Source organism: Schistocerca piceifrons, chromosome 1 (assembly GCF_021461385.2).
Source record: "Schistocerca piceifrons isolate TAMUIC-IGC-003096 chromosome 1, iqSchPice1.1, whole genome shotgun sequence".
Lineage (NCBI taxonomy): Eukaryota > Metazoa > Arthropoda > Insecta > Orthoptera > Acrididae > Schistocerca > Schistocerca piceifrons.
This window is the reverse complement of record NC_060138.1, coordinates 586977802-587004271: the sequence shown is the minus strand read 5'-3', so window position 1 is coordinate 587004271 and position 26470 is coordinate 586977802. Positions and strand designations below refer to the sequence as shown.

General features: G+C 40.0%; 1 protein-coding gene across 6 annotated transcripts in view; it reads left to right on the top strand.

The window, feature by feature from the left end:
* The window catches only part of LOC124802797 (histone deacetylase 6), a 345030-nt gene that overhangs the window by 130537 nt on the left and 188023 nt on the right, over positions 1-26470 (top strand). For all 6 annotated transcript variants that reach the window (XM_047263842.1, XM_047263812.1, XM_047263803.1 and 3 more), the window contains 2 exons: positions 4324-4413; positions 19279-19385. In XM_047263842.1, the coding sequence (XP_047119798.1) occupies positions 4324-4413; positions 19279-19385 (197 nt within the window). The remainder of the gene's footprint in view (positions 1-4323; positions 4414-19278; positions 19386-26470) is intronic.

Below are 26470 nucleotides of genomic sequence, written 5' to 3'. Positions count from 1 at the left end.
TAAGATATTTCCATTGTGTGTGGGCAGCTGAATTAGCTGCTCAAGACCGTTATCAGAAACTGTTTTCAAAAGTACTTCGCATGACTGTCTGTGTCTACCAGATACATTGAATCCATAGACATTCCAGTCTATACTTAGTAGGTTAAAGTCGCCTTCAACTAGTAATGCATGATCTGAGTATTTATGCACTACTGACAATAGAAATTCCTTAAATGACTCTAGAGCTGTCACAGCGGACTCTGGTGGCCAATAAAAAATTCAACAATTAGCTTGGTTTAACCTAGACCTGTTATAACTGACAAGATAACTTCACTGTCACACTCAACTTTGACGTCAATAGAGACAATATTTTTATCAGCTGCAGTGAACGCTCCCCCACTCCCGCTCCTCTTTCTTTCCTTTATATGTTCCATGACTCACTAAATATCTCAGAACTTTTCACTTTGGGTTTCAGCCAGGTCTTAACCCTGAGAATAATTCGAGCATCCATGCATCCAGGCTAGAGGGGGTGCGATGTCCTAGTGATAAGTGGGCTCAGACTGCCAGGTTCTTGGTGAATTTGACTTGAGATTGTAATTATTGCAATAACATTACGTACCGTCTCAACTCGTGAAGTTTCATTCTTAATTTAAGATAATTCTCATTTATTGTTCCACCTGAGTTGCAAATTTTTAATTAGATTACATGTTTTGATCACTCTGTATCTTCTCCAGATCTAGATAGTTGTGTCAGCAACCTGTCATATCTATTCAGAACCACATATGCTGAACAACTACGTAAATCTGAACATGATCTGGAGTGACTGAGGAACCGTAAATATCAATACAGTTGCTGTATCTCTAAAGACTATTATGTCACCTACATGATGTTTTATTTCATTTCATCCTCCCCTTCAGGGTGCTTAACCCTTTTGTTTTGCAGTATACGTGACGTATCAAATAAACTGGTGGAATATTATTCTTTTCTTACAGTTGTGAGTTAATGTTTTTAGTGCAATGAATGTTAGAGAAGAGATGCACACTGCGCTGTTGAAAGATGACTTTCAATTTCCAAGCTTCTAGAAATATTTTTTTCAACTATTTGGTCGAGAAAACATTTTTGGTGTTCACTAGGTATTATCTTAAACAACTCCAGATTTTCAGTAAGAATATTATCTTTTAATCCCAGGTATCCTAAAATTAATCCTCCCAGCTAATTGTGTTAGTTTTTTTGGTGTCGGGCCACAGGCATTTACTCACTGCTATGGTTACTCCTTTTTTTTTTTTTTTTTTTTTTTTTTTTTTTTTTTTTTTTTTTAAATGTGAGGTAGTAGGCTCAACATAATCACAATTAGAAATTTTTGCACAAAATCAGCTGAATTATTTTTAAAATTGCACAATCATTCATGATAAGATAATTTCCCATGTTTGCTTTTGGTCACCATTCGTTGAATCCCTCCCAGCCTCCATAAAGATTTATTGCAGTTATTCGTATAAAACTTTCTCCTTTTATTGATTTCACTATTCGATCATCTGTATCATACATTTTTAACCAATGATTTTTCAATCAATGATTGTTCAATCAATGATTGTTCAATCAATGATTGTTCAATCAATGATTGTTCAATCTACATTTTATACTTTGAACAGTGGAAAATTACGGACGGAATAATGGCAGTATTATGAAAAGGATAGAGTGCTACTCACCATATAGTGGAGATGTTAAGTCACATACAGACACAACTAAAAGTTGGTAAACAAATAAGCTTTCGCAGTCTTCTGACACAGGACCACTGTTTCTGGTTTCCAAGGCAGCCAGAGAGAGTTGTCATTTGTGTGCAATTGATTTGAGAGAGAGAGAGAGAGAGTGAGTGAGTGAGTGAGTGAGTGAGTGTGTGTGTGTGTGTGTGTGTGTGTGTGTTGCGTGCGCATGCTTTCAAAAGACTTTCTGACAGAAAGCTTACTTGTTTAGCTGTATTTTTGTTGTATCTGTGAGCGATTGAAAATCTCCACTATATGGTGAGTGGCAACCTGTCATCTACATTGTATACTTTCTTAGTGTTTTAAACTATGGTTACAGGTTTATGCCTTCCTTTACATGGTTTGTCTTAAAAAATTGTATCACAAATTTGAGTTCAGTAGATAAGTTCTTAAAAAGATGAAAGGGTGATAGGCCATTGTGAGATGGTGCAGAATTCAGTTTTATACATTTGTTAAAATAATTCAAAAGACTACTAATTCATAAAGCTGTAAAAATAAGTTACGTCATACATAAAATGCATACATACCTTATAGTGTAGTTCAACTTCTGCAAACATAAGAAAAGCAAAATTAAATATTTCAGTGCAGTTTCTAAACCAGGTTCTGATATTGTACTTTTGCTCACACAAGAAATATTTTTCTTTATGAGATTCTCTGTAATAGAACACTCCCCAATATGTCACCCACACCACCCACCATATCTTACTCATGTCACATGTTTCACCCCCTGTTGTGACTCCTCTGTCTACCCCTTGCTCCTCACTCTGCCCCTTTCCTCTTCCCTCCAATCCCCTCCCCTCCCCTCCCCTCCTTGCTCATCCCTTTGCCTCTCTCCCACTCCCCCCTTGCTCCTCCCCCCTTGCTCCTCCCCCCTTGCTCCTCCCCCCTTGCTCCCCCCCCCTTGCTCCTCCCCCCTTGCTCCTCCCCCCTTGCTCCTCCCCCCTTGCTCCTCCCCCCTTGCTCCTCCCCCCTTGCTCCTCCCCCCTTGCTCCTCCCCCCTTGCTCCTCCCCCCTTGCTCCTCCCCCCTTGCTCCTCCCCCTTTGCTCCTCCCCCCTTGCTCCTCCCCCCTTGCTCCTCCCCCCTTGCTCCTCCCCCCTTGCTCCTCCCCCCTTGCTCCTCCCCCCTTGCTCCTCCCCCATTGCCCCTCCCCCATTGCTCCTCCCCCATTGCCCCTCCCCCCTTGCTCCTCCCCCATTGCCCCTCCCCCCTTGCCCCTCACCCCTTGCCCCTCGCCCCTTGCTACACCTCCCTTCCTCCCTGCCCCTCCCCTCCCTGCCCCTCCCCTCCCTGCCCCTCCCCTCCCTGCCCCTCCCCTCCCTGCCCCTCCCCCTCCCCTCCCTGCCCCCTCCCCTCCCTGCCCCCTCCCCTCCCTGCCCCCTCCCCTCCCTGCCCCTCCCCCTCCCTGCCCCCTCCCCTCCCTGCCCCTCCCCCTCCCCTCCATGCCCCCTCCCTGCCCCCCTCCCCTCCCTGCCACCCCTCCCCTCCCTGCCCCCCTCCCCTCCCTGCCCCCTCCCCTCCCTGCCCCTCCCCCTGCCCCCACCCCTACCCTCCTTGCCCCTCGCCATGCCCCTGACCCTCCCCATGCCCCCCATCCCCTTCCCCCTCTGCCTGTCTCTCCCCTTCCCCCTGCCCCTCCCCTTCCCCCTGCCACTCCCCTCGTTGCCCCTCCCCTCGTTGCCCCTCCCCTCGTTGCCCCTCCCCTCGTTGCCCCTCCCCTCGTTGCCCCTCCCCTCGTTGCCCCTCCCCTCGTTGCCCCTCCCCTCGTTGCCCCTCCCCTCGTTGCCCCTCCCCTCGTTGCCCCTCCCCTTGTTGCCCCTCCCCTCGTTGCCCCTCCCCTCGTTGCCCCTCCCCTCGTTGCCCCTCCCCTCGTTGCCCCTCCCCTCGTTGCCCCTCCCCACGTTGCCCCTCCCCTCGTTGCTCATCCCTCTTCTCCCCTCCTTGCTCATCCCTCTTCTCCCCTCCTTGCTCATCCCTCTTCTCCCCTCCTTGCTCATCCTCTTCTCCCCTCCCCTTCTCTGCCAATCCCTGTCCCCTCCCTACCCTCCTGTCTCCCCCAACCCCCCGTTCCCTGTTCTTTCCATACCCTATTGCCCGCCTCTCTCCACACAGTTCCACCTGGCCTCCTCGCAATCCCAAATCTGGCCCCGTTCCATTCCTCCCCCCCCTCCCCCCTGCCCTGCCCCCTCTATTCCACCTAGCCACCCATGTACCTCACATGTCCCCCTCCTGCCTTCCCTTCTACAGCCCTGTCCGACACACCTACCCTCTGCCCACAATCTCCTCCACAATCGACCCCTCTGCCCAACACCTGCTGACTTTTTCTTCTACTGTCCGTCGTTGTACACATTTCTTGTCTTGCCTCCTGCTTCACGCTCTGTACATGTTTCCCTCTTTCCCCATGCATCCCTTCTGTCCATATATCTGCTATTGCCCTTCTGTTGTTCTGTACATGCCCTTTCCTCTATTCTTCATCAAACTTTGATGAATTTTTGTGTTTTGTGCTTAACTTGTGTATTTTGTGCTTACCTTGTACTGTTGTTGTCAGTAATACATGAAGAAATTTACATTTTTTATCATTTTCAGGGGGAAATGAACATAACACCTGTGTGCTATGCACATTTACTGTCTTCTCTAATGTGTCTGGCAAGTGGAAAAGTTGTTGTGGTGCTAGAGGTAAGTGACATATTCTGAAATTGATTGTTACATTCATTTTATGAATATACATAGCAATCGTTCTGATAATAAACAAAATCACCACCACATTATGTTGTTTATCAAAATGTCAAATTGCATGCACATGAAAGTTTAAGTACGATAGTAACCAGTAAATGAAACAAACTTGTAATTTACCAGCTGCTGTTCTTTGTAATCTCATAACAACTGCAATGTTAAAGAGGCTGATACAGCTAGGAAATATAGTTTGGTACAGATTTCTTTGTGTACTTTATGGAAAATTAAGAGAATGTGGATGTTGAAGCTAAGGTTTCTACATTTAAAGTACAAAAAATAATTTTTTTGTCCTCCAAAGGATGATAATAGTGCTCTTAAACCGCTTCATGAAATAGGGAGTGCATACATTCCTATACCTAGCGAACTGGCCCAGTGGTTAGCACATTGAACATGCTTTCGGAAGAACGGTGGTTCGAACTCATGTCTGGCGATCCTGATTTAGGTTTTCTGCAATTCCCTAAATCAGGATGGTTCCTTTGAAAGGGCGTGACTGACTTCCTCCCCCATTCTTCCCTAATCCAATGGGACTAATGACCTTGCTGTTTGGTCCCATCCGTCAAATCAACAAACCAACTGTTCCTTCAGGTGAAATTGTATTGCGAGTGAAGATGGGGAATCACACCCAAGATTGGGCACATCATACATCTGTCCATACTGGTTTAGAAATGCAATAAATTTATGTGGAGTCAATGGAAAATTGAAAGACTAGTACTTTATGATGGTTGATAAGAATCCAGAAACATTTTCTTTTTTATGGAATTGGGTTTGCTTTACTCATTACTTCCAACTGACATTTACTCTGTTAAAGTGAAAATATGCGACTAAGATAAAAATAGCAAAGAAAAAATGATGCATAATTTTGCGTTAAAGTTAATGAAAATGGAAAATTTCCAGAATTAATAATTTGAAGTTTAAAACCATGATTTAACAATGGAACTTCCAGGAGTGATAACAACATGGAAACAGTAGATTGCGATTAAAAACCTAGAACAGCCATTGATTCATAGACATGTACAATGAAGAAAAAACTTGTGTTGGGCCTTAATGCCAATAAATGACAGTGGCAACATGTGTGAAAGTTGTGTTTGTGTGAATGTGTGTGTTTTTTACTTCTGATGAAGAAATTTAAAACCCGGTATCTTAAGAACATAAAAAAACTAACTTTCTCAGTAGAAATGCTTGGAGCAAAGCAGGATTTCTTAAAAGTTTAAATGCAAAGTTTATATCAGAGGAAGGAGCTCTTATTATGAACTGATGGTCTCCACATCCAAAGAAACATCATTGTTTTTGTTTTGCTAAATCCATGTCTAGCACATCTCAGGACCTAGACATAATTCACTATGTAAAAGCTAACTATTGAATGAGTGTTCAGAAAAAGTAATGACATTGAACAATTTATGGGCTGTGCTGTTTATGGGCTGGGCTGTTTGTTATTGTCTGAGCACATTTGTTATGGAATCAACAGACTGCATTGGACTAATTTTAAGAAGCTGGCTATTTTACACTGTTAGTTGCTGTAGATGATCATTATTTTCGTAAAGAAGAGTGGAAAGTCATCACAAGTTTTAGCAAGTAAGATATTTCAGGATTGTTTCTTGTGGTGATATCTTTACTTTTAAGTAAGTGGAAGTAGATTATTGTAATGGTGGTGAGGACAGTGCAGAAAGTAGCAGTTACCAGCAGATAAATTTGCTGTAGTTTTGCCAGAATTTGATACTGATAAGATTTTTTTCATTAAATTGCTCTGCTCTAGTCAGCTTCAGTCAGCAGTAGCAATAACTCCTGTCAATACATCGTGCTTCAAGAAATAAGAAAACTACTATTATCAATGAAAACAGTTTTTTTACTGATCTTGTTCCTCCTGTGCAATTAGCCGAATGAAACATTTATTGAATATGAATGAAGACCTGTCAGTTCGATGCTATCTATATATTAGTTTCCAACACAGTGAACTTTTAATCAAAGAGTACTGAAATATCTTAAAACTATTCCAATTTCGATTTTGCTCACACTTCCAGTGCTTTTGAAGTAAACCCCTGTTTAAGGAATTCCACATTTGGAGAAAAAAGGAAAAGATCCCAGAGATTTGGGAAAAAAGGTCTTTCTTGTGTATGTTCCACACATCTCCATTTTCATGATAGTCACTGTGACATCCTGAACTCTTACCTTTTCTCTTATCTGTTTCTCTACCTTGATTCTGCTTTTCGTTATTTCTAATTTTTGTCTAGTGATTCCTGGCCATCTATTGAGTTTTAAGAATGATCTATGTATTTAACATTGTGTAATAATTGAACATTAAAACTACCTGCAGAGACAGATTATTTCTAGTTTTACATATTTCGAATTTTCTTATCAATGTGACATTCGGTTTCACAGATTAAATCCAAAAAATGTTTAGTTCCATCCACTTGTCAAATTTTGATTACCATTAAGTAGTTGAAGTTTTTGCCTGTTTCAGCATTTTTGCTGTGAATTTTCATTGTTTCTGCATTTTGGATATACACTGGCAGAATATAAAATCCCAGCACCAAAAGATAATTAATTTAGATTAATGAAATTACATGAATATATTTGCCCAGGTATTTTAAGCGATTAATGTTGCAATTTCACATGTTAATATAAGCACTAGAAGAGCTATCGGAAACATGAAATGCTCTTACATTAATAACCAACACAACTGCTGGAATGTTGAATGCAAGCATGCAACATGCATGCATTGTGTCGCACTAGATCGGTAAATATGTGGATGGTTAATGCTTCTTATGGATGGTGGTGGAGTTGTCATCTGATGATTGGAGACAGATCTGGTGACTGACAAGGGAACCTCCCCATCGCACCCCCCTCAGATTTAGTTATAAGTTGGCACAGTGGATAGGCCTTGATAAACTGAACACAGATCAATTGAGAAAACAGGAAGAAGTTGTGTGGAACTGTGAAAAAATAAGCAAAATATACAAACTGAGTACTCCATGGGTGACATAAGCAACATAATGGACGATGCGAGGTTAGGAGCGCTGTGGCCCCGTGGAAGCGTTAGCAGCTGCAGAACGAGAGGTTCTAGGTTCAAGTCTTCCCTCGACTGAAAATTTTACTTTCTTTATTTTTGCATAGTTATTATCTGTCCGTTCGTTCATTGACATCTCCGTTCACTGTAATAAGCTTGGTGTCTGTGTTTTGCGACCGCATCGCAAAACCGTGCGATTAGTAGACAAAAGGACGTGCCTCTCCAATGGGAACAGAAAACATTTGATCGCAAGGTCATAGGCCAACCAATTCCTCCACAGGAAAACACATCTGATATATTCTATACGACACTGGTGATGGCATGACACTGGTGATGGCATGTGCGTCACATGACAGCAATATGTTGTCGTGTCGACCCACCTAACTTTTACACTTGGCGAATGGGTAAAAAGATTCTTCTACCTTGCCCGATTTAGGTTTTCTTGTGGATGTGATAATCACTCCCAAAAAAGTGATGAAAACATAAGAGTTTGTCACATAAACTGAAAATAAAAAATTAAACTTTTCACTCGATGGAAGATTTGAACCAAGGACCTTTCATTCCGCAGCTGCTCATGTTACCACGAGGCCACGGCGCTCCTGCTTTCCCATCGTCCTTATTGTTGCTGATGTTCCCTTGAACTACTCAGTTTGTATATTTTGCTTATTTTTTCACAGTTCCACACAACTTCTTCCTGTTTTCTCAATTGATCTGTATTCAGTTTTTCAAGGCCTATCCACTGTGACAACTTATAACTAAATCTGAGGGGGGTGCGATGGGGAGGTTCCCTTGTGAGCATGCCAAGGCAACATGTCCACTCTCTGTAGAACGTATTGGCTTAAAACATTGGTTTATGGGTAAACATTATCGTGCTGGAAAACACCCCCTGGAATGTTGTTCATGAATGGCAGCACAGCAGATCGAATCACCAAACTGAGATATAAATGTGCTGTCAGGATGTGTGGAATAACCGTGAGAGTGCTCCTGCTGTCATATAAAATCGCACTCCAGACCAGAACTCCAGGTGTAGGTCCAGTGTGTGTAGGCCGCAGACAGATTGGTTACAGGCATTCACCTGGCCTGCTTCTAACCAACACAAGGCCATCACCGGCACGAGGCAGAACTAGTTTCCACCAGGAAAAACAACAAACCTTCAGCTTGCCCTCCAATGAGCTCTCGCTCGACACAACTGAAGTCGGAATTGGCAGTGATTTGGGGTCAGTGGACCCAAAGCTCCTGCTAATAAGTTACAACTAGTAAAATTTCTTGGTTCGTTTTGGTATTGTGATACACAGTTACTTACATTCCTAATTTTTGTGAAGTGAAATTTTTTATATTGTCTCTCTCAGTATGGCTTTGTAGGCTGAGAAAAACCTCTCTGTAGCACAAGTGGTCAGTGGTGTATACAATGGAATTTTGATTTTACATTCTCCGATTTTCCTTTTTTCGCATTTCTACACCATAAATCTGTAGCCTCTGTGAAAGAGATCAGTGCTAAAAATTTTCAGTTCTAAGTTCTTACTTGACATCTCGCTTGACTTTGTCCCGTTTTGTTCCTGTTGACATTTGATGTGACTGAATGAGTCATAAGTGGCACTTTATAGGAAGTACCAGAAATTAATTATATGTGGTGACTTCAATATTAATTTTGTATATGATTGTGCAAAAAAAAGGATGTTGGTAGATTCCTAAATTCATATGATCTGTTGCAGACTTTTTTTTCCAACTAAGGTGCTGGGGAACAGTTGCACAGCCATAGACAATATTTTTATTCATTCTTCATAAGTGGATGGGCATACTGTTAGTAGAAGTGTGAATGACCTTTCAGACCACGGTGCACAAATTTTTAACACTAAAAGACTTTTGTACTCAAACACACACATATTATGTCACATATAATTACAAACTATGTAGGAAAGCTAATCCAACAGCAATAGAGAGTTTTTTAAAACTCGTCAAGGAACAAGAGTGGCAGGATGTTTATATTGCTGATAACATAGATGTCAAGTATAATGCTTTCCGTAATGCATTTTGCATGCTATTTGAGAGTTGTTTTCCATTAGAACATTCTAAACTGGGTACCAGCAGTGAAAGGCAGCCTGGGTGGCTGACTAGTGGGATAAGGATATCATGTAGAATAAAGCAGGAATTATATCAAAATGTTAGTAGCAGTCACAATCAAGCTACAGTGGCCCATTACAAACAGTATTGTAAGATGCTTAAAAATGTTATTAGGAAGGCAAAGAGTATGTGGTACACACATAGAATAGCTAATTCACAGGAAAAAATTAAAACCATATGGTCAGTTGTGAAGGAAGTGTGTGGTCAGGAGCACAATGTTGACAAATGAAGTCAGTTCGTAGTAAAAATATTTCTGTTACTGATAAATCGGATATATGTGCAGTATTTAACAATCACTTTCTGAGCACTGCTGGTGAATTAAATAAAAATTAAGTTTCTGCAGGGAATCATATAACTCTCTTGGCAAATGCCTTTCCGAGATTGTCTGAAATACTCCTCTGTGATACAGACAAGAGGGAGATTGAGTCAATAACTAAATCACTGAAGACTAAGAACTCTCATGGATATGATGGAGTGGCTAGCAGAATATTAAAGTACTGTCCTGCACTTGTTAGCCCTGCACTTATGCCATCAGTGTTTGCTAAAGTTATTTAAAAAGCTGTTTGTGTAAGGATAATTGATCATTTTATATCCCATAATTTGCTATGAAATGTACATTTCGCCTTTAGAAGTCATTTAACAGCTGAAAATGCTATATTCTCTTTTCTCTGTAAGGTACTGGATGGGTTAAACAAAAGGTTTAGAATGCTAGGCATATTTTTTGATTTAACCAAGGCGTTTGATTGTGTTGATCACAAAATATTGCTCCGGAAGTTGGACCATTACAGAATACGGGGCGTAGCTCAAAACTGGTTCACTTCTTACTTTAATGATAGACAGCAAAGGTCATTATTCACAATGTTGAGAATGACTATGATGTGGAGTCTGAGTGGGGTATGGTCAAATGGGGGTGCCCCGGGGATCAGTGTTGGGGACACTCCTCTTCCTTACTTATATAAATGATATGCCCTCTGGTATTATGGGTAATTCTAAAATATTTCTGCTTGCTGATGACACTAGCTTGGTAGTAAAGGATGTTGTGTGCAACATTGGCTCTGTTTCAAATAGTGCAGTCCCTGACCTAAGTTTATGGCTTGTGGAAAATAAACTAACGCTAAACCAAAGAAAGACTCAGTTTTTACAGCTTCTAACACACAATTCAACAAAACCCGACGTTTTAATTTCACAGAATGGGCATATGATTAGTGAAACTGAGCAGTTCCAATTTTTAGGTGTTCAGATAGATAGTAAATTGTTGTGGAAGGCCCACATTGAGGATCTTGTTCAAAGACTTAATGCTGCCATTCTTATTATTCAAACGGTACCTGAAGGAAGTAAGTGATTATTTGACATGGAAATTAGTGAACTTTGCTTATTTTCATCTGCTTATGTCGTGTGGTATTATATTTTGCGGTAACTCTTCTCATTCTAAAATGATATTTTTGGCTCGTAAATGGGTGGTTCGGGCAATAAGTGGCGTAAGTTCGCAAGTGTCTTGTCGACTCCTGTTCACTAGTTGGGGTATTTTGACATTGGCCTCTCAATATATATATTCTTTACTGTCTTTTCTCGTTTACATCAGCTTATTCCCAAGAATAAGCAGCTTTCACTCAGTTAATACTCGGCAGAAATCTAAACTGCATTTGGATCGGACTTACTTAACTCTTGTGCAGAAAGGTGTGCAGTATACTGCTGCATCCATTTTCAGTAAGCTATCACAAGAATTCAAATATCTTAACAGTAATCCATGTGCTTTCAAATTGAAACTGAAGAGTTTCCTCATGAGTCACTTCTTCTATTCTATTCTTATGTTATATTGTTGCATGTACTTTTTTGGGTTCATAAACATTTTACTTAATCTGTTGTTACTTTTATGTTGTAATTTCATGTACTGACACATTCCATGACCTTGGAGATTTGCTCCTCACTGTGGTCCTATGGAACTTGACGTGTAAACTCTTTGTCTTTAAATATGTCTGCTTGTGTCTGTATGTGTGGATGGATATGTGTGTGCGTGCGAGTGTATACCTGTCCTTTTTTCCCCCTAAGGTAAGTCTTTCCGCTCCTGGGATTGGAATGACTCCTTACCCTCACCCTTAAAACCCACTTCCTTTCGTCTTTCCCTCTCCTTTCCTCTTTCCTGATGAAGCAACAGTTTGTTGCGAAAGCTTGAATTTTGTGTGTATGTTTGTGTTTGTTTGTGTGTCTATCGACCTGCCAGCGCTTTCGTTCGGTAAGTCACCTCATCTTCGTTTTTATATAAATAAATAAGTAAATAAAAAGACAGATGGTTCCCACCATGGCTGGTGGCAGAATTAAGGGAATATTTTGGGCTGTTGTGGACAGGGGAGATGTGAGAGAGGAAATGCTGACATAATCCATGATCAGTATTGCCAACACTAGTGCAATATTTAGCTTCGCCGCGCAGTTATGATACGGCTACTTCTAGGTTGCAGCAGTAATGGGAAAAGAAGGCAGTTGACGCAAAGTATTCTGGACTGAGCCAGAACGTGAGGAAGGGGCCCAGCCACCACCTTTTTTTGTGGCACTTGTAACTCAGTCTCATCTCTTTGAATGTATTTTCGATGTACTGTATTTGGTAACAATATCAATGGCAAACCTTTTAAATTCAGACACGGACTCTCTAAGAATATGCTGGGTCATAATTGAGGAAGTGTCGCCCATTTCCAGCTAGTGAACTCTTTATTTGCTGGCGGCTTGTTAAGTCACCCATTAGCCAGTGCAGCCACCACACTATGCTAACACATATAAAATGAGCTCACCTACTGAATGTGTGGAGTGAGCTAGTGGCCCTTCAATGACGGAAGTGCTGGTAGGGTTGAAAGCATTTTGTGAAGTGCTGAAAATACAGTTTTTGTGCAGATGATGTTCTGTGACAGAGATTTCACACATAAATAGAACAAGGGTTTTGCGGTATTCCATTTTAAAGACTTACATTTTTAAATAAGACACGATACAGTTGCAACAACTACATACACTACTAATGTATATACTGCACACTGCACACACCACACATTGTAGATTGTAAACATTGGCAGCAGTGATAAGAGGACATGAAATGAAGCTGTAGCACATGAGCTTTCTTTCAAATTTACATGTTAGACAGTGTACAAAAATTCACTGAGCTGACTTCTAATAAGTTTGCAATGTCAATTGGGCAGGTAAAGTCATTTGTTCACGTCTCTGTTTCTCTCATCAAGCCTGAAATAATCCTTTAATGATGGTGAGAATATAAAGCATAGCCCATAAGAAAAGCATTAAAGAATAACAGCAATGACAACAAAGTATGTCATTAAGCAGATGTCCACTTCAATGCGAGCGGTTTAATGACTTAGCTACTGTGATGGTTTTGGTTTAATTTAACTATTCATCAGTTTTTGCTTTTTTCTGGGTGAGTACAAAGGATGATATACCAAAAACGCTTGTTTTGAATGTATAATTTGCAGTTCTAGCATGTCAGAAAACAGCTTGATAACCTTGTACTCAGATACCAATTTCAATTTTTTGACAAGTTTTTACTTGCTGTTACACATCTGTGACCTTTTAAGAACTGATGAAATGCATTACCACAAATTATTGTATAAAGATTGTATTGTGCATTTAATTTCCTACAGTTAGACACATTTTGTACGAAGTATTGGAGAGGATTGCAATGTTTTATCACATATGCCAGATACATGTGTTTTTGTTGAACATTTTCCCCCGTGCTACATTTTCCTCAATTTTGCATTTTTTAAGTCTGGACTGCACGAAAATGTAAAATAGGGGTTTTACTGCATTTCTACAACACAGTTGCTCAAAATCTACCTCCATTACAATCCACCCTCGAACTTCTCCCCCGGAAAAATTACACACTTTCTTCGTATCCAGTATTCCTCAGAAGACTGTCCCTTAATGTAGTGAGGCATTGTATACCCACTGAACCAGGTACCTTCTCCAGATACATCTGCACATCGGAGATCACGTCTACATTATCTTTTTGTGATAGAGATGAGGACTGCAATTGTTGAATTGAAACTGGTGGATGTTGGCAATGAACTCTTAAAAATGCCAAGGATGCAACAGTCTTAAGAGCTGTGTGAACTTTTTCAGTAAAAGCTGATTCATTATATTTAAATGTGTGTACTACCTCCTTGACTTTTTGTCAATATTTTGCATAATGTAAAGCTTCCAAGAGCCAGGTGCATCAGTGTGAAAGTTTGGGTTAGGTGAAAGGCAAATGTTGGGAGCTATTTCCTTAAAGGACTGAATGTGAGTCGAAACTGTATTTTCTTAACAGAAGAAATGACACTGTTAACCCACAGGAACATTATTTCAGATGCCCTCTGCTACATGGTGTAAGCCATAGGCAAGACTGGCGCAATGGTTCATATTGGGATCGAATTCCTTCAGTGTTGCTCCCACTTGTAACGTATGGGCAACACAGTCTGTCAACAATAGCAAAGCTTTTCCGTCCCTATCCTCTCCTGGCCAAAGGATGCATAGGACATCCCTGACAGCGCAGGCTATAGTACAGGTATTCATCTTTCGCAGTTCCTTACACAGTAGTAGGTAAAGTTTTCCTGGTGCCGTGGAATCTAATTTCCCAGTGTGACGTATCTATGTATATAAATTCAAGTTGTCTGCTCTCGTCTGTCTTTATATTTTAATTCAGATTAGACTAGTAAATATACCGACTCACAAGGAAGGTTTGTGTATATAATTTATAAATATTTCATAGAAGTTGTCTTAATTATGATAAATTAAAGTTCCTTGCCACAGTGAAAATGATGCCACTGCTGTGTAGTGAACAGCTACCAAGACGAGAGAGAGAGAGAGAGAGAGAGAGAGAGAGAGAGAGAGAGAGCAGGAAGCGTGATTAAATTCGTATCTGATGTCGTAGGCCAATAGTAGAACATGTGGCTAGAAACTGAAAGGTTGTGGAATCAAATCCCAGCTCAGTCACTTCTTTTCATTCTGCATCTTAACCTAGCATTCACCTCTCAACGACGTGGCATTTCGCCAGAAATGAAATGTGGCTCAGATTCCACATTGTGCTCTCCTTTCGCAGGTTGGATACCTGGTTAGGGGCATGCAAGTTGTCTAAATGACATTCAGTTGAGGTCAGTTGTTTCATAACAATTGCATATTGAACAAACATGTGAGTACAAAACTTGTGGTTTCCAATTTTTTTATGCATAAAATAAAATGTTTTGGAAAATCTTCTCCAGCATGAGGTGCAGTATTGCTTCGTTTACATAAAGTTTTGCAGCAGCACATCAGATGACTCACCTTCCAGCTTTGATTTTCTTCAGTTATACGTAGATGCGAACATGATTCTTTGCATGGTGGGGTGAAAACGTCTGCCACAAAGAGTCTGTGTCACAAAATTATGGCAGTTAGGCTCAATAATGAATCTGTGTGTGCTAAGGGTCTACATATCTACATTGATGTCTCTTGATTGCTTCTTTTCGTACGTTGGGACTTACCTCAGGAATTACTGCAGAGATTTTGATATGGTTTTTAATAATAGGTAGACTGATTTGGAAGGTTTTTTGTCGTGGCAGATTGGTGTAACTATGAAGATATAGTCAACTGCTGCTGTGAAAATGATGCCATTGCTATCTAGCAATGAATTGCAAAACTCCTTGTACCCACAGCTCTGCACAGCACACCTCTTCCTTTCATGTACTGTCAGTGGGCGAAATGCGTTCGGCACAATGCACTCAGTTTGTGTGCACTTAAATGTATTCATGTATTATTTATTTGGACACTTCCAAATTATACAGCAGACTGAAAAACGAATCTCCTCTGGTGAGAAAGAGATTGCTGCTTGGTTCAGATTATGAATCGCAATTCATGCTCTTAATGAACTGCAGATTCTTCACTCTCAATTTGAAAGAATCAAATATTTTTAACCAATAGTGTTACTACTATTGTTTGAGAATAGTTGCATAGTGAAAATGTATGCAAATCCAAAATGTATATTGTTTTAATTTTTATGCTACAAGTAGAAAGACTTCTGAAACACTGCTTCAGAAACTTCATTTATGTACATTAAATTTTCTCAGCAATGCATCAGGGGACTCAATTTTCAGTTCTGCTTTCCTTGAATCAAACCTAGATGTGAAGAAGATTCTTTTCATGGCACAGCAAGTAATTCTGCCATAAAGAGTCCACAACAAAGAATTGTTACAATGAGTTTCAACAATGCATCACAGTGCTTAGTAACCTTGACAGGAGTAGTGCTGTAACATGAGCGAATCATATAGACCATGTGTATTTTTTTTTTTTTTCTTTTATTTGTGCCTGGTCAGCCAGCTTCCAGTGCATATTGAATCACTCACATACACAAGGTTTGCACACAGTACTTGCACTGCATATGAATTTATCACTTACATTAGTGTGCCCCCATCGTTGCTTTGAGATGTCACACCAAATACCAACTAATTATGGTACACATAAGATTCATGCCTCCAGACAACTTCACTGACATGCACTGCTTTCATTGCCTATGTTTTATGGAAGTGATGACATTCAGATAATTAACATTGTCTGAATTTGCTTCATAACTCTACTCAGTGGCCTGCAAACAACTATCTGTTTTCTCATCGAATGAAAGCCAAATTTAGTTGTCATCAGTGTCAATTTTAATATCAGCTATAGCCTTTTCATACACTAGTTCCAAGTAAGTTTTGCACAATGTCGACTCATCTGGTATAATGCAGCTGCTGATATTTGACACGAAGCTGTTAAAGTATTTTATTTTTTTTTTTAATTGCCCATTAGCCAACACTAAAGCCTCTCACAATCCTACATCAAACATGACCAGCACACTACTTGATATAAAAGAAATTATTGATTGAATATGTTGTTTGTTGTTATTGTTAGTGATGCCCATAATGTGAGCTGTGGAATTTTTGTGTTCAAGAAAATGTGATTTCTTTATCATCATACGTATAAACACTAAGATGGCAGTAACTAAAAAATAAGAACGTGATCTTGTAGAATGTCAACTTCAGTTGAATTGCACATGCATGTGAATAAACTAATTTTAAATTTTGTGTCGAAAATCAAAGAAGCAAAGACTGGCAAGATAAAATAATGACAAAAGTAATCTGTTTTTACTTACATGTTTTTGGCAGGCTTAGCAAAAAATTACTTAGCTGTCAGATGTGAAATTGGAGTCTTCCGCAATCCACTGCTGGAAGAGACCAGTTTTTGATGATTTCTATTTAGGCATGACAAAATTACACTTAAAATGCGCTGCTTAAGATGAGTGAGCACACCATGCAACTTTACTCCATAACTACAAAAATAAATACCTTTAAGAGTCACTGATTTGTTCTTTTAGTACACCCCTCTAGTATCAGACAGCATTTAAGTAAAAGCTGGCTGGATTTATACCAACACAGTGGTATGTGGACATTTTCTCAAAGCGACAATGCTTCATAATCAGTGCTGATTTCAGTGCAGGCTGTATTTTTTATACTTTTTAAATTAACAAATAAGTAGACCGAATTGTTACAGATGCAACAGTGTGCGATACTTTATAGAGTTATAAGGACCAGTGATATTGTGCCATACACATTTTTCATTTCATTGCAGTGTGTAAATTTATTTATTATGTCTTTTCTTAGAATGTGCAAATCCACATTATTGATTTTCTTAGTAGTAATTATAAAAATATATTGAAGAACCATGCTATTCTACAAAAATACATTTTAGACCATACTTTTGCTATGAAAATCCTGTACTGTTCTTTGTAGACCATTAAGTCCTCTAAGTTCTATTGGCACTTCCTAGGTTCTATAAAGTTAAAACCTACAAACCAAGGTCCTACTACAACAACACAAATTGCAAATGAATTACTTATTGTGTTCAGTTGGCATTTTATTTTAGGGTGGAGTTGTGAATCCCATGCTGCTTGAAATTCTCTCCCCTCTGTAATTTGAACACCATCAGTTTAATCAACTTTCGCTTTTGGTATCAACTTCTCCTTACACATTCGATTGCATTCCTTGTCGTCAATGTCACACCTTTCTCCTTCTCATCGTCAGTCAGTTTAATGTGAATAGCACACTATTGCACCTCTTCACAATAACTAAATCACACACACACACACACACTCCTGCCTCATTCTCTATCCCATGCCCATGCTGCCTCTTCCTACCACCTGTCAACCTCTGTTTCTCCTGCTTTTCCCTTCTCCTCCATCTCCACCTCCTTGCCTCTCTCACCCTCTCACACACTGCATCCATTTCTGTCAAGTCATGCGGAACCCATTGTGATGCAGTTTTTTGCATGCCCAGGCATTCCTTCAGGATGCGAAGCAGTCGTATGTGCTAATCTGGTTTTGTGGGTGAGCTCACAAATTGTATGGCATTGATCACTGTCCACTAATGCAGCAACAGCATGAACTACTTCTTCAGAGATGCTAGTATGACATACCCGATGCATGTCTGCCACAGTTTGCTGACCTTCGTGGAAGGCTTTTACCCAACATGCCACTGTTCTGTATGGCAATGCCAATTCCCTGCACGCCTCTTGAAGACCTTGATGACACTGTCTTGCTGTACGACCTCTGGCACATGCAATCTTGATCCAACTCTGTTGTTCCTGTTTCGAAAACGTTGTGACACCGTTATGTTAGACTGCTCGCTCACAAGTGACTGTGTTTCCCTTGATTGTGCGCATGCCGGTGATGTGGGATGGGCGATTCAATTTGCTCGGAGGTAAGGTAGGTATGCCAACAACGTGTGCTGTCAGCGACTATAGTAGATTCCATTGCATAGTGTCTCCACAGCAGTGTTCCAACCTACATATTTGTTCAGAATATAAATTTTTGGTTGTGAGAATGTAGATGATGAAAAATTCATGAGTGGTGTTGTATCGATGCCTGTGAATCTGTATTTGAGCAGCTAGGTGACATGGATATAGTGAACAATGTGTGTTCGATGGATGAAGAGAGCAAAGCCAAGGCAATTGAGTAAGCTGTATCACATACATCAAGGCACTGAAATGCAATTATCTCATGTAGAGTATGCTGGAAAAAATTTATTTGACTGTTTTGGTATGTTGGCTTTCTGGAAAATGAGAAACATCATCAAGGGGGGGGGGGGGGGGGGTCACAAATGCAAGCAGTTGTTAATGAAATGCAGTGTACTTGAAGTGTAATTTTGTAAATAAATTATCAGTTTCTGGTGACTAAGTACTGGTTTTTCAGATGTGACATGTAGCATGTTTTGTACATACAGTAAGCAGCAGATTCCAGGAAAAACGTGTGTATTTTGGATTTTCCATATTTTAAATTGTGCATTTGGTCTGGGGTCCATATTAACATAGCTAACTGGGAGTTTACTTTGTAGTCATTTCTTGTATTTAAGTCAGTTGTTTCCTCTTGTGCTACAGTGTTCTCTTTATTTATTCTTGAATTATGTTCATCATTTAATTCAAACTTGTGCTTAATGAGTTTCAATATTTTTTTCACCTTGTTCAATCTTATGTCATATTAGCTATTGTACTGGAGTTCTTTCTTGTTGTGTTTTGGAGACCACTTTGTAATTTCTGAATGTTTACGTTGTTACTATGGTAATAATAAAAAAATCATAATATTGAGTATTGATTTCCTATAGTGTTGTTCTTTTTCTTTAATGTGAAATTTGTGTTCTTTGTCTTAACAGGGAGGGTACTGCTTGAAATCCTTAGCAGAAGGTGCTGCACTTACTTTGCGATGCTTGCTTGGAGATCCTTGCCCACCGCTACCAAGTCTTCCTCCTCCAAGTGACAGGTGTGCTATTACAAAAATAAATACTAGGTTTTCTGTTACACATTGTTTGAGGTACAACATTGACAACTGTTAGGTACTCCTAAGCAATATCTTAATGTGTGGGAGAAGGCATTAAAAGAGAGAGAGAGAGAGAGAGAGAGAGAGAGAGAGAGAGAGAGAGAGAGAGAGAGAGAGAACATGCAGTACAATGTTTTTCTTCATTTTTAACAGGGTTTTTACAAATTAATGTTATGAAAATTTGAAATACTTAGTAACATGAAATTTTCTGACTGAGAAAATTCACTCACTTGAAGTAAATAAAACCTTTTTGTTTATAACTTGTATTGCATCCACAGTGGTTACTACATGCATTAACATACACAGCACAGCCTGAGGTTGGCAGTGTAGTGCCTCAGACACTGGCCTAGTAGTATTTCAATCCACAGTAATGTCTTCAGGCAACTATTTGGATTGTTAACTCTCAGTGTAGAACTTAAAACAGTTTACTAGCATCCTGTCAGTCCATCCCATGTTTTATGGTATTAAAAAAAAAAGGCAGGCAAAAATTAATGGTGCTCACTCACGCTACACCGCAGTGACTAACACCTTCATGTACACTTGTTCATCTCTCGCTAGTGTAGTTTGAAATGATGATCAGAGTTTGCATTCTGTGGATGCCGCAATGTTATGTATAATGAAGAGATGTTGTTTTCATATATGAATATATGTTTGTTTTCTGGCATTTTCAAGCAAACCTTATCCATACTAGGACAACCAGTTCCTTTGTTACCAGGATATATAGCTACTCTAATCTTTCACTTTGAGTATCACAGCAGCTGTAGTTTTGAGAGAGTGGAATCACATACTTCACTCAGCTGCATGTTGTTATGTTTGTTGAGGTGCTTATATGTAAATTTAATTTCAATGGCTTCATTAATGATTATTTCCCAGAAGCTATTTGTATGCGTTGGAACACAGAGAATATTCTGGCACAATAGGCATTTCCATTTAGCATGCATGCATGCATCACTTTCCCATCATTTCCGTTGTATCTTCTTCTAATACTAAACAACAGTCGTACGCCATTCTACTAACTCATACAGTGCACTGATTAAGACATTAGAATTGCAGTTCAAAGGACTAGTGTTCCCCTGAGCATTCAGACTTACATGCCATGGCTAACATAATGATACTGGAGTGTTTATGAGTGGTTGATGACTGCTGTGTTTAGCTAGTGTGGCAATGTTTTGACTGCTTGAGCAACACCTATTCTATACCCGGTACTCCATACAGCTACACCTAACACTACCGCTTTAACACTTCCTTATTAGATTGGTGTAGATATTCAGCCGTGCAACTCAAGTGATTTACTTCAGGGTCAAGCTATGCTATGTTCTGTTCTTTCTCAGCATCGAACTTCTTTCTTCCATGCAGATTTCTGTAAGTGAAATGCCTTCCATGGTACGAGAGCTGCTTCATTCCTCCTTGTGCCATGGGGATTACAAATGCTCTCCAGCAGTTAGACTCCACACCTGTTTAGAGTAATACTTTTCCACAGTATACGCCCCAATCCTTACAACTAATTGCGAGCACAGAGAGAAAATTGCTACATACACACACATCTACATCTACATCGACACTCTGCAAATCACATTTAAGTGCCTGGCAGAAGGTTCATCGAACCACCTTCACAATTCTCTATTATTCCAATCTTGTATAGTGCGTGGAAAGAATGAACACCTATATCTTTCCGTATCAGCTCTGATTTACCTTATTTTATCATGATGATCGTTTCTCCCTATGTAGGTCGGTGTCAACAAAATATTTTCGCATTCAGAGGAGAAAGTTGGTGATTGGAATTTCATGAGATGATTCCGCCACTTTGTTTTAATGATGTCCATCCCAAATTCTGTATCATTTCAGTGACTTTTTCAGAATCCCACACCATGCAGCAGTATTCTGAAAGAGAACAGACAAGTGTTGTGTAGGCAGTCTCCTTAGTAGATCTGTTACATTGTCTAAGTGTCCTGCCAATAAAACACAATCTTTGATTAGCCTTCCCCCACGGCATTTTATGTATGTTCCTTCCAATTTAACTTGCTCGTAATTGTAATTCCTAAGTATTTAGTTGAATTTATGGCCTTTAGATTTGACTGATTTACCATGTAGCCTAAGTTTATTGTTTAGCACTCGTTTGGATAACCTCACAATTTTCGTTATTTAGGGCCGATTGTCAGTTTTTGCACCGCACAGATATCTTTTCTAAATCGTTTTGCAATTTGTTTTCATCTTCTGATGACTTTATTTGTCGATAAATGACAGAGTCATCTGCAAAAAAACCTAAGACAGCTGCTCAGATTGTCTCCCAAATTGTTAAAAAAGAGGATAAGGAACAGCAAAGGTCCTATACACTATCTTGGGAACGCCAGAAATCACTTCTGTCTTACTCGGAGACTTTCCATGAATTGTTACGAACTGTGACCTATCTGACAGGAAGTCAAGAATCAAGGCACATAACTGAAATGATATTCCATAAGCAGACAATTTCACTACAAGCCGCTTGTGTAGTACAGTGTCAGAAGCCTTCCGGAAATCCAGAAATACGGAATCAATCTGAAATCCCTTGCCAATAGCACGCAAAACTTCATGTGAGTAAAGAGCTAGTTGTGTTTCACAACAACAATGTTTTCTAAATCCATGTCAATAAACTGTCTTCATAATGTTTGAACACAATATGTTTTCCAAAATTGTACTGCATATCGACGTAAATGATACGGGCCTGTAACTTAGTGGATTACTCCTACTACCTTTCTTGAATATTGGTGTGACCTGTGCAGCTTTCCAGTTTTTGTGTACGGATCTTTTGTCAAGCGAATGGTTGTACATGATTGTTAAGTATGGAGCTATTGTATCAGCATACTCTGAAAGGAACCTTAATTGGTATACAGTCTGGACCAGAGTTGCTTTTATTAAGTGATTTAAGTTGCTTCACTACTCTGAGGATATTTACTTCCATGTTATGTTGGCAGCTGTTTGTGCGTCAAATTCTGGACTATTTACTTAGTCTTCTTTTGTGAAGGCCTTTTGGAAGGCTGTGTTTAGCAACTCTGCTTTTGCTGTGCTGTCTTAGATAGTATCTCCATTGCTATCTTGCAGAGAAGGCATTGATTGTGTCTTGTCACTAGCATACTTCACATATGACCAGAATCTCTTTGGATTTTCTGCCATGTTTAGAGACAAAGCTTCATTGTGGAAACTATTATAAGCATCTCACATTGCAGTCCGCGCTAAATTTCAAGCTTCTGTAATAGATTGCCAATCCTGGGGATTTTGCATCTGTTTAAATTTGGCATGTGTGTTTTGTTGTTTCTGCAAGTGTTTCTGACCTGTTTTGTGTACGAAGAATGATCAGCTCTGTCGTTCGTTAATTTATTTGGTATAAATCTCTTAATTCCTGCCGATACTATTTCTTTGAATTCGAGCCACATCTGGTGTACACTTATATCATTAATTTGGAATGAGTGGAGATTGTCTCTTAGGAAGGCGTCAAGTGAATTTTTATCTGCTTTTTGAATAGGTATATTTTTCATTTATTTTTGAAGGATTGGGGGTTACAGTATTTAATTTCTCTACGACAACCCTGTGTTCACTAATCCCTGTATCCGGTTTGTTGCTCATTATTAACTCAGGATTAATTCTTGATAAGAGGTCAAGGATGTTTTCACAGCTGTTCACTATTTGCAAGGGAATCATGAAGTAACTGCTCGAAATAATTTTCAGAGAATGCATTTAGCACAATTTCGGGTGATGTTTTATGTGTACCTCCAGAATTAAACATGTATTTTCATTAACGTATTCGAGGGTAAATTAGTCACCACCGGCTATAATCGTATGAGTCGGGTACATGTTTGAAATCAAACTGAAGTTTTCTTTGAATCTTACAACAGTTGTATCATCGGAATTGGGAGTTCAATAAAAGGATCCAGTTATGATTTTATTCCGATTGCTAACGATGACCTCTGCCCATACTAACTGACAGGAACTACCTACTTCAATTTCTCGATGAGATACTTGACTTCTAACAGCTACAGCCATGCTACCGCCAACTGTGTTTAACCTGTCCTTTTGGAACACTGTTAGGTCTTTGCAAAAATAGTGGGTTAGCTTATCTCCGGTTTTAGCCAGCTTTCAGTGCCTATAATGATTCGAGCATCAGTACTTTCTATTATTGCTTGGAGCTCTGGTACCTTTCCAAAACTGCTACGAAAATTTACAACTGTTGTACCGATGGTTTCTGTATCTAAGTTCTTCCTGCGTTTGGCCTGCACCCTTTGTAATTGAAGCCCTTTTTGTGTTTTCCTGAGACCCTCTAACCTAAAAAACCGACCAACCCACACCACACAGCCCCTGCTGCAACCCTTGTAGCTGCCTCCTGCCTATAGTGGGCTCCTGACCTATTCAGTGGAACCTGAAACCCAACCACCCTTTGGCTCAAGTTGAGGAATCTGCAGCCTACACAGTCGCAGAAACGTCTGAGCCTCTGATTCTGACCCTCCACTCTGCTCTGTACCAGAGGTCTGCAATTGGTCGTGTCGACTATGCTGCAAGTGGTCAGCTCAGTTTTCATCTCACAGGCAAGACTTAGACTGGTAGCCTGTACCACTTCTGTTAGCTGCTCGATGCCAGAGAGAATCTCTTCTGATCCGAAGTGACACACGCCATTGGTACCGACGTGAGCCACCACCTGCAGTTGGCTGCACCCTGTGCTCTTCATGGCATCTGGGAGGACCCGTTCCATGTCTGGAATGACTCCACCCATTATTCCCCTTCTTGGCAGCCGTGTCCCTAAGGGGCCCCATAACGTGCCTAATGTTGGAGCTCGCAACTATCAATAATCCCACCTTCTGTGATTGTCCGGATCTTGCAAGGTGAGAGGTTTCCTCTGAAACAGGAAAGGCGACGGCATTTGGCTCAGCGACAGTGTCAGCCACTGACAGCCACTGGAACCTCTTTGTCAGGCTAATTGGGAAGGTCTTACTTGTGCGGTCCCCTGGGAAGCCTTTTGCTGCCTGCTACCCCCCAGGATGACCTCTCATTTGACCACAGGTGAGGGGTCAACCTCACCACGAGTAGTAACAGGGCTGGCCACTGGTGAAGACCGATCGGAGGACTCAGATGTGCTGTATGTCTGTTGGATCCCCATGGCTGACACACAATAGTGGTGCCCATCCGCTACAGCTTCAAGCTGTGTAACTGAAGCCATTACAGCCTGGAGCCGAGAGTGAAGTGTCACCATCTCGGCTCGCATCCATGCACAATGATCACAGTCCCTATCCATACTGAAGACCAAACATCTTTGAATCATAATTTTCATTAATTTTGTCGTCTTAGATTTAATAGCTCCTCTACTTGGCTATCGTACAGACATTGAGTGAACCATAATTACTTTGCTTTCTGTGAGAGCACTTTCAGGTCTTAATCATTAATTCCACTGATTTGTATTTTTGCCTTTGGAGGAAGCACACCTTATACACAATTTTAAGATCAAACATCAAATTACACCATAGACTCAGGTACTCCTGGTAAACTATAGAGCTAGCTAATTTTTAGTTTCTCAGTTTATTTTCCACTTTGGAGGAGATACTCCCTTAAGCAGAGTCTTTATACAGGTTGTATGCACACCGGGACACCGTGAAATCTGGGAGGAACTTTAGAATTCCAGGAACTTTTTATTGTTTTGGTTTTCAGTTAAATGTTTATAATTTTGACTGGTGAAAACTGATACTCTAACAAAGAACATTAGTTTCCTGCTGCTACAGAAAAAAAAAAAAAAAAAAAAAACTTAACACTGCAAATGGGCCATTTACAGCAACAAAACACACAGCACACACAAGTGTCTGCCAACAGCAAAATGTGTCAGAAGCTTTAGGATGAAGACTATGTAATACTTTATAACAAAAAAAAATGCTTCTGATGAGCATGATATAACAACTATTTACGTCAGGTTCATATGAGTAGTTGCCAGTGGGTTCATGCGCATGCGCATTTTAGTCACATATGAACAGTACCTTCTCCCGCTTCTGTCTACTTGAAGTGTGGCTGTTAGCATGTAATGGGAGTAGGAACAAGCAGCCACATGCTATCTGGAAACATTTTTCTAGTGCGCCCAAGCTGCCAGAGTCGTGCATGTGCTGAGCAGTCTGGGTTGTACTGGGAAGGGGATAGTCTGTACATGACCCTTGTTTATGTTTAGTAATATTGCAGTTTCCTCTTCGTTTACAGTTCTCACATCAGATGAAAATAAAATGGATTTATGTTTCCGAGAGATATCACGTGAATCAAAATACATTCAACATAATTATGGAAGGCTAAGATATGTTATAAATACAAAATCAAATACAAAATACAAAATCAAATAGAGGTAATGCAGGAGTAGGTTTAATAATGAATAAAAAAAAAAAATAGGAGTGCAGGTAAGCTACTACAAACAGCATAGTGAACACATTATTGTGGCTAAGATAGACACGAAGCCCATGCCTACTACAGTAGTACAAGTTTATATGCCAACTAGCTCTGCAGAGGATGAAGAAATTGGTGAAATGTATGATGAGATAAAAGAAATTATTCAGGTAGTGAAGGGAGAGGAAAATTTAATAGTCTTGGGTGACTGGAATTCGAGAGTAGGAAAATGGAGAGGAGGAAACATAGTAGGTGAATATGGATTGGGGTTAGGAAATGAAAGAGGAAGCTGCCTAGTAGAATTTTGCACAGAGCATATCTTAATCATAGCTAACATGTGGTTCAAGAATCATAAAAGAAGGTTGTATACATGGATGAACCCTGGAGATACTAAAAGGTATCAGATAGATTATATAATGGTAAGAGAGAGAGAGAGATTTAGGAACCAGGATTTAAATTGTAAGACATTTCCAGGGGCAGATGTGGACTCTGACCACAATCTATTGGTTATGAACTGTAGATTAAAACTGAAGAAACTGCAAAAAGGTGGGAATTTAAAGAGATGGGACCTGGATAAACTGACTAAACCAGAGGCTGTACACAGAGTTTGAGGGAGAGCATAAGGGAACAATTGACAGGAATGGGGG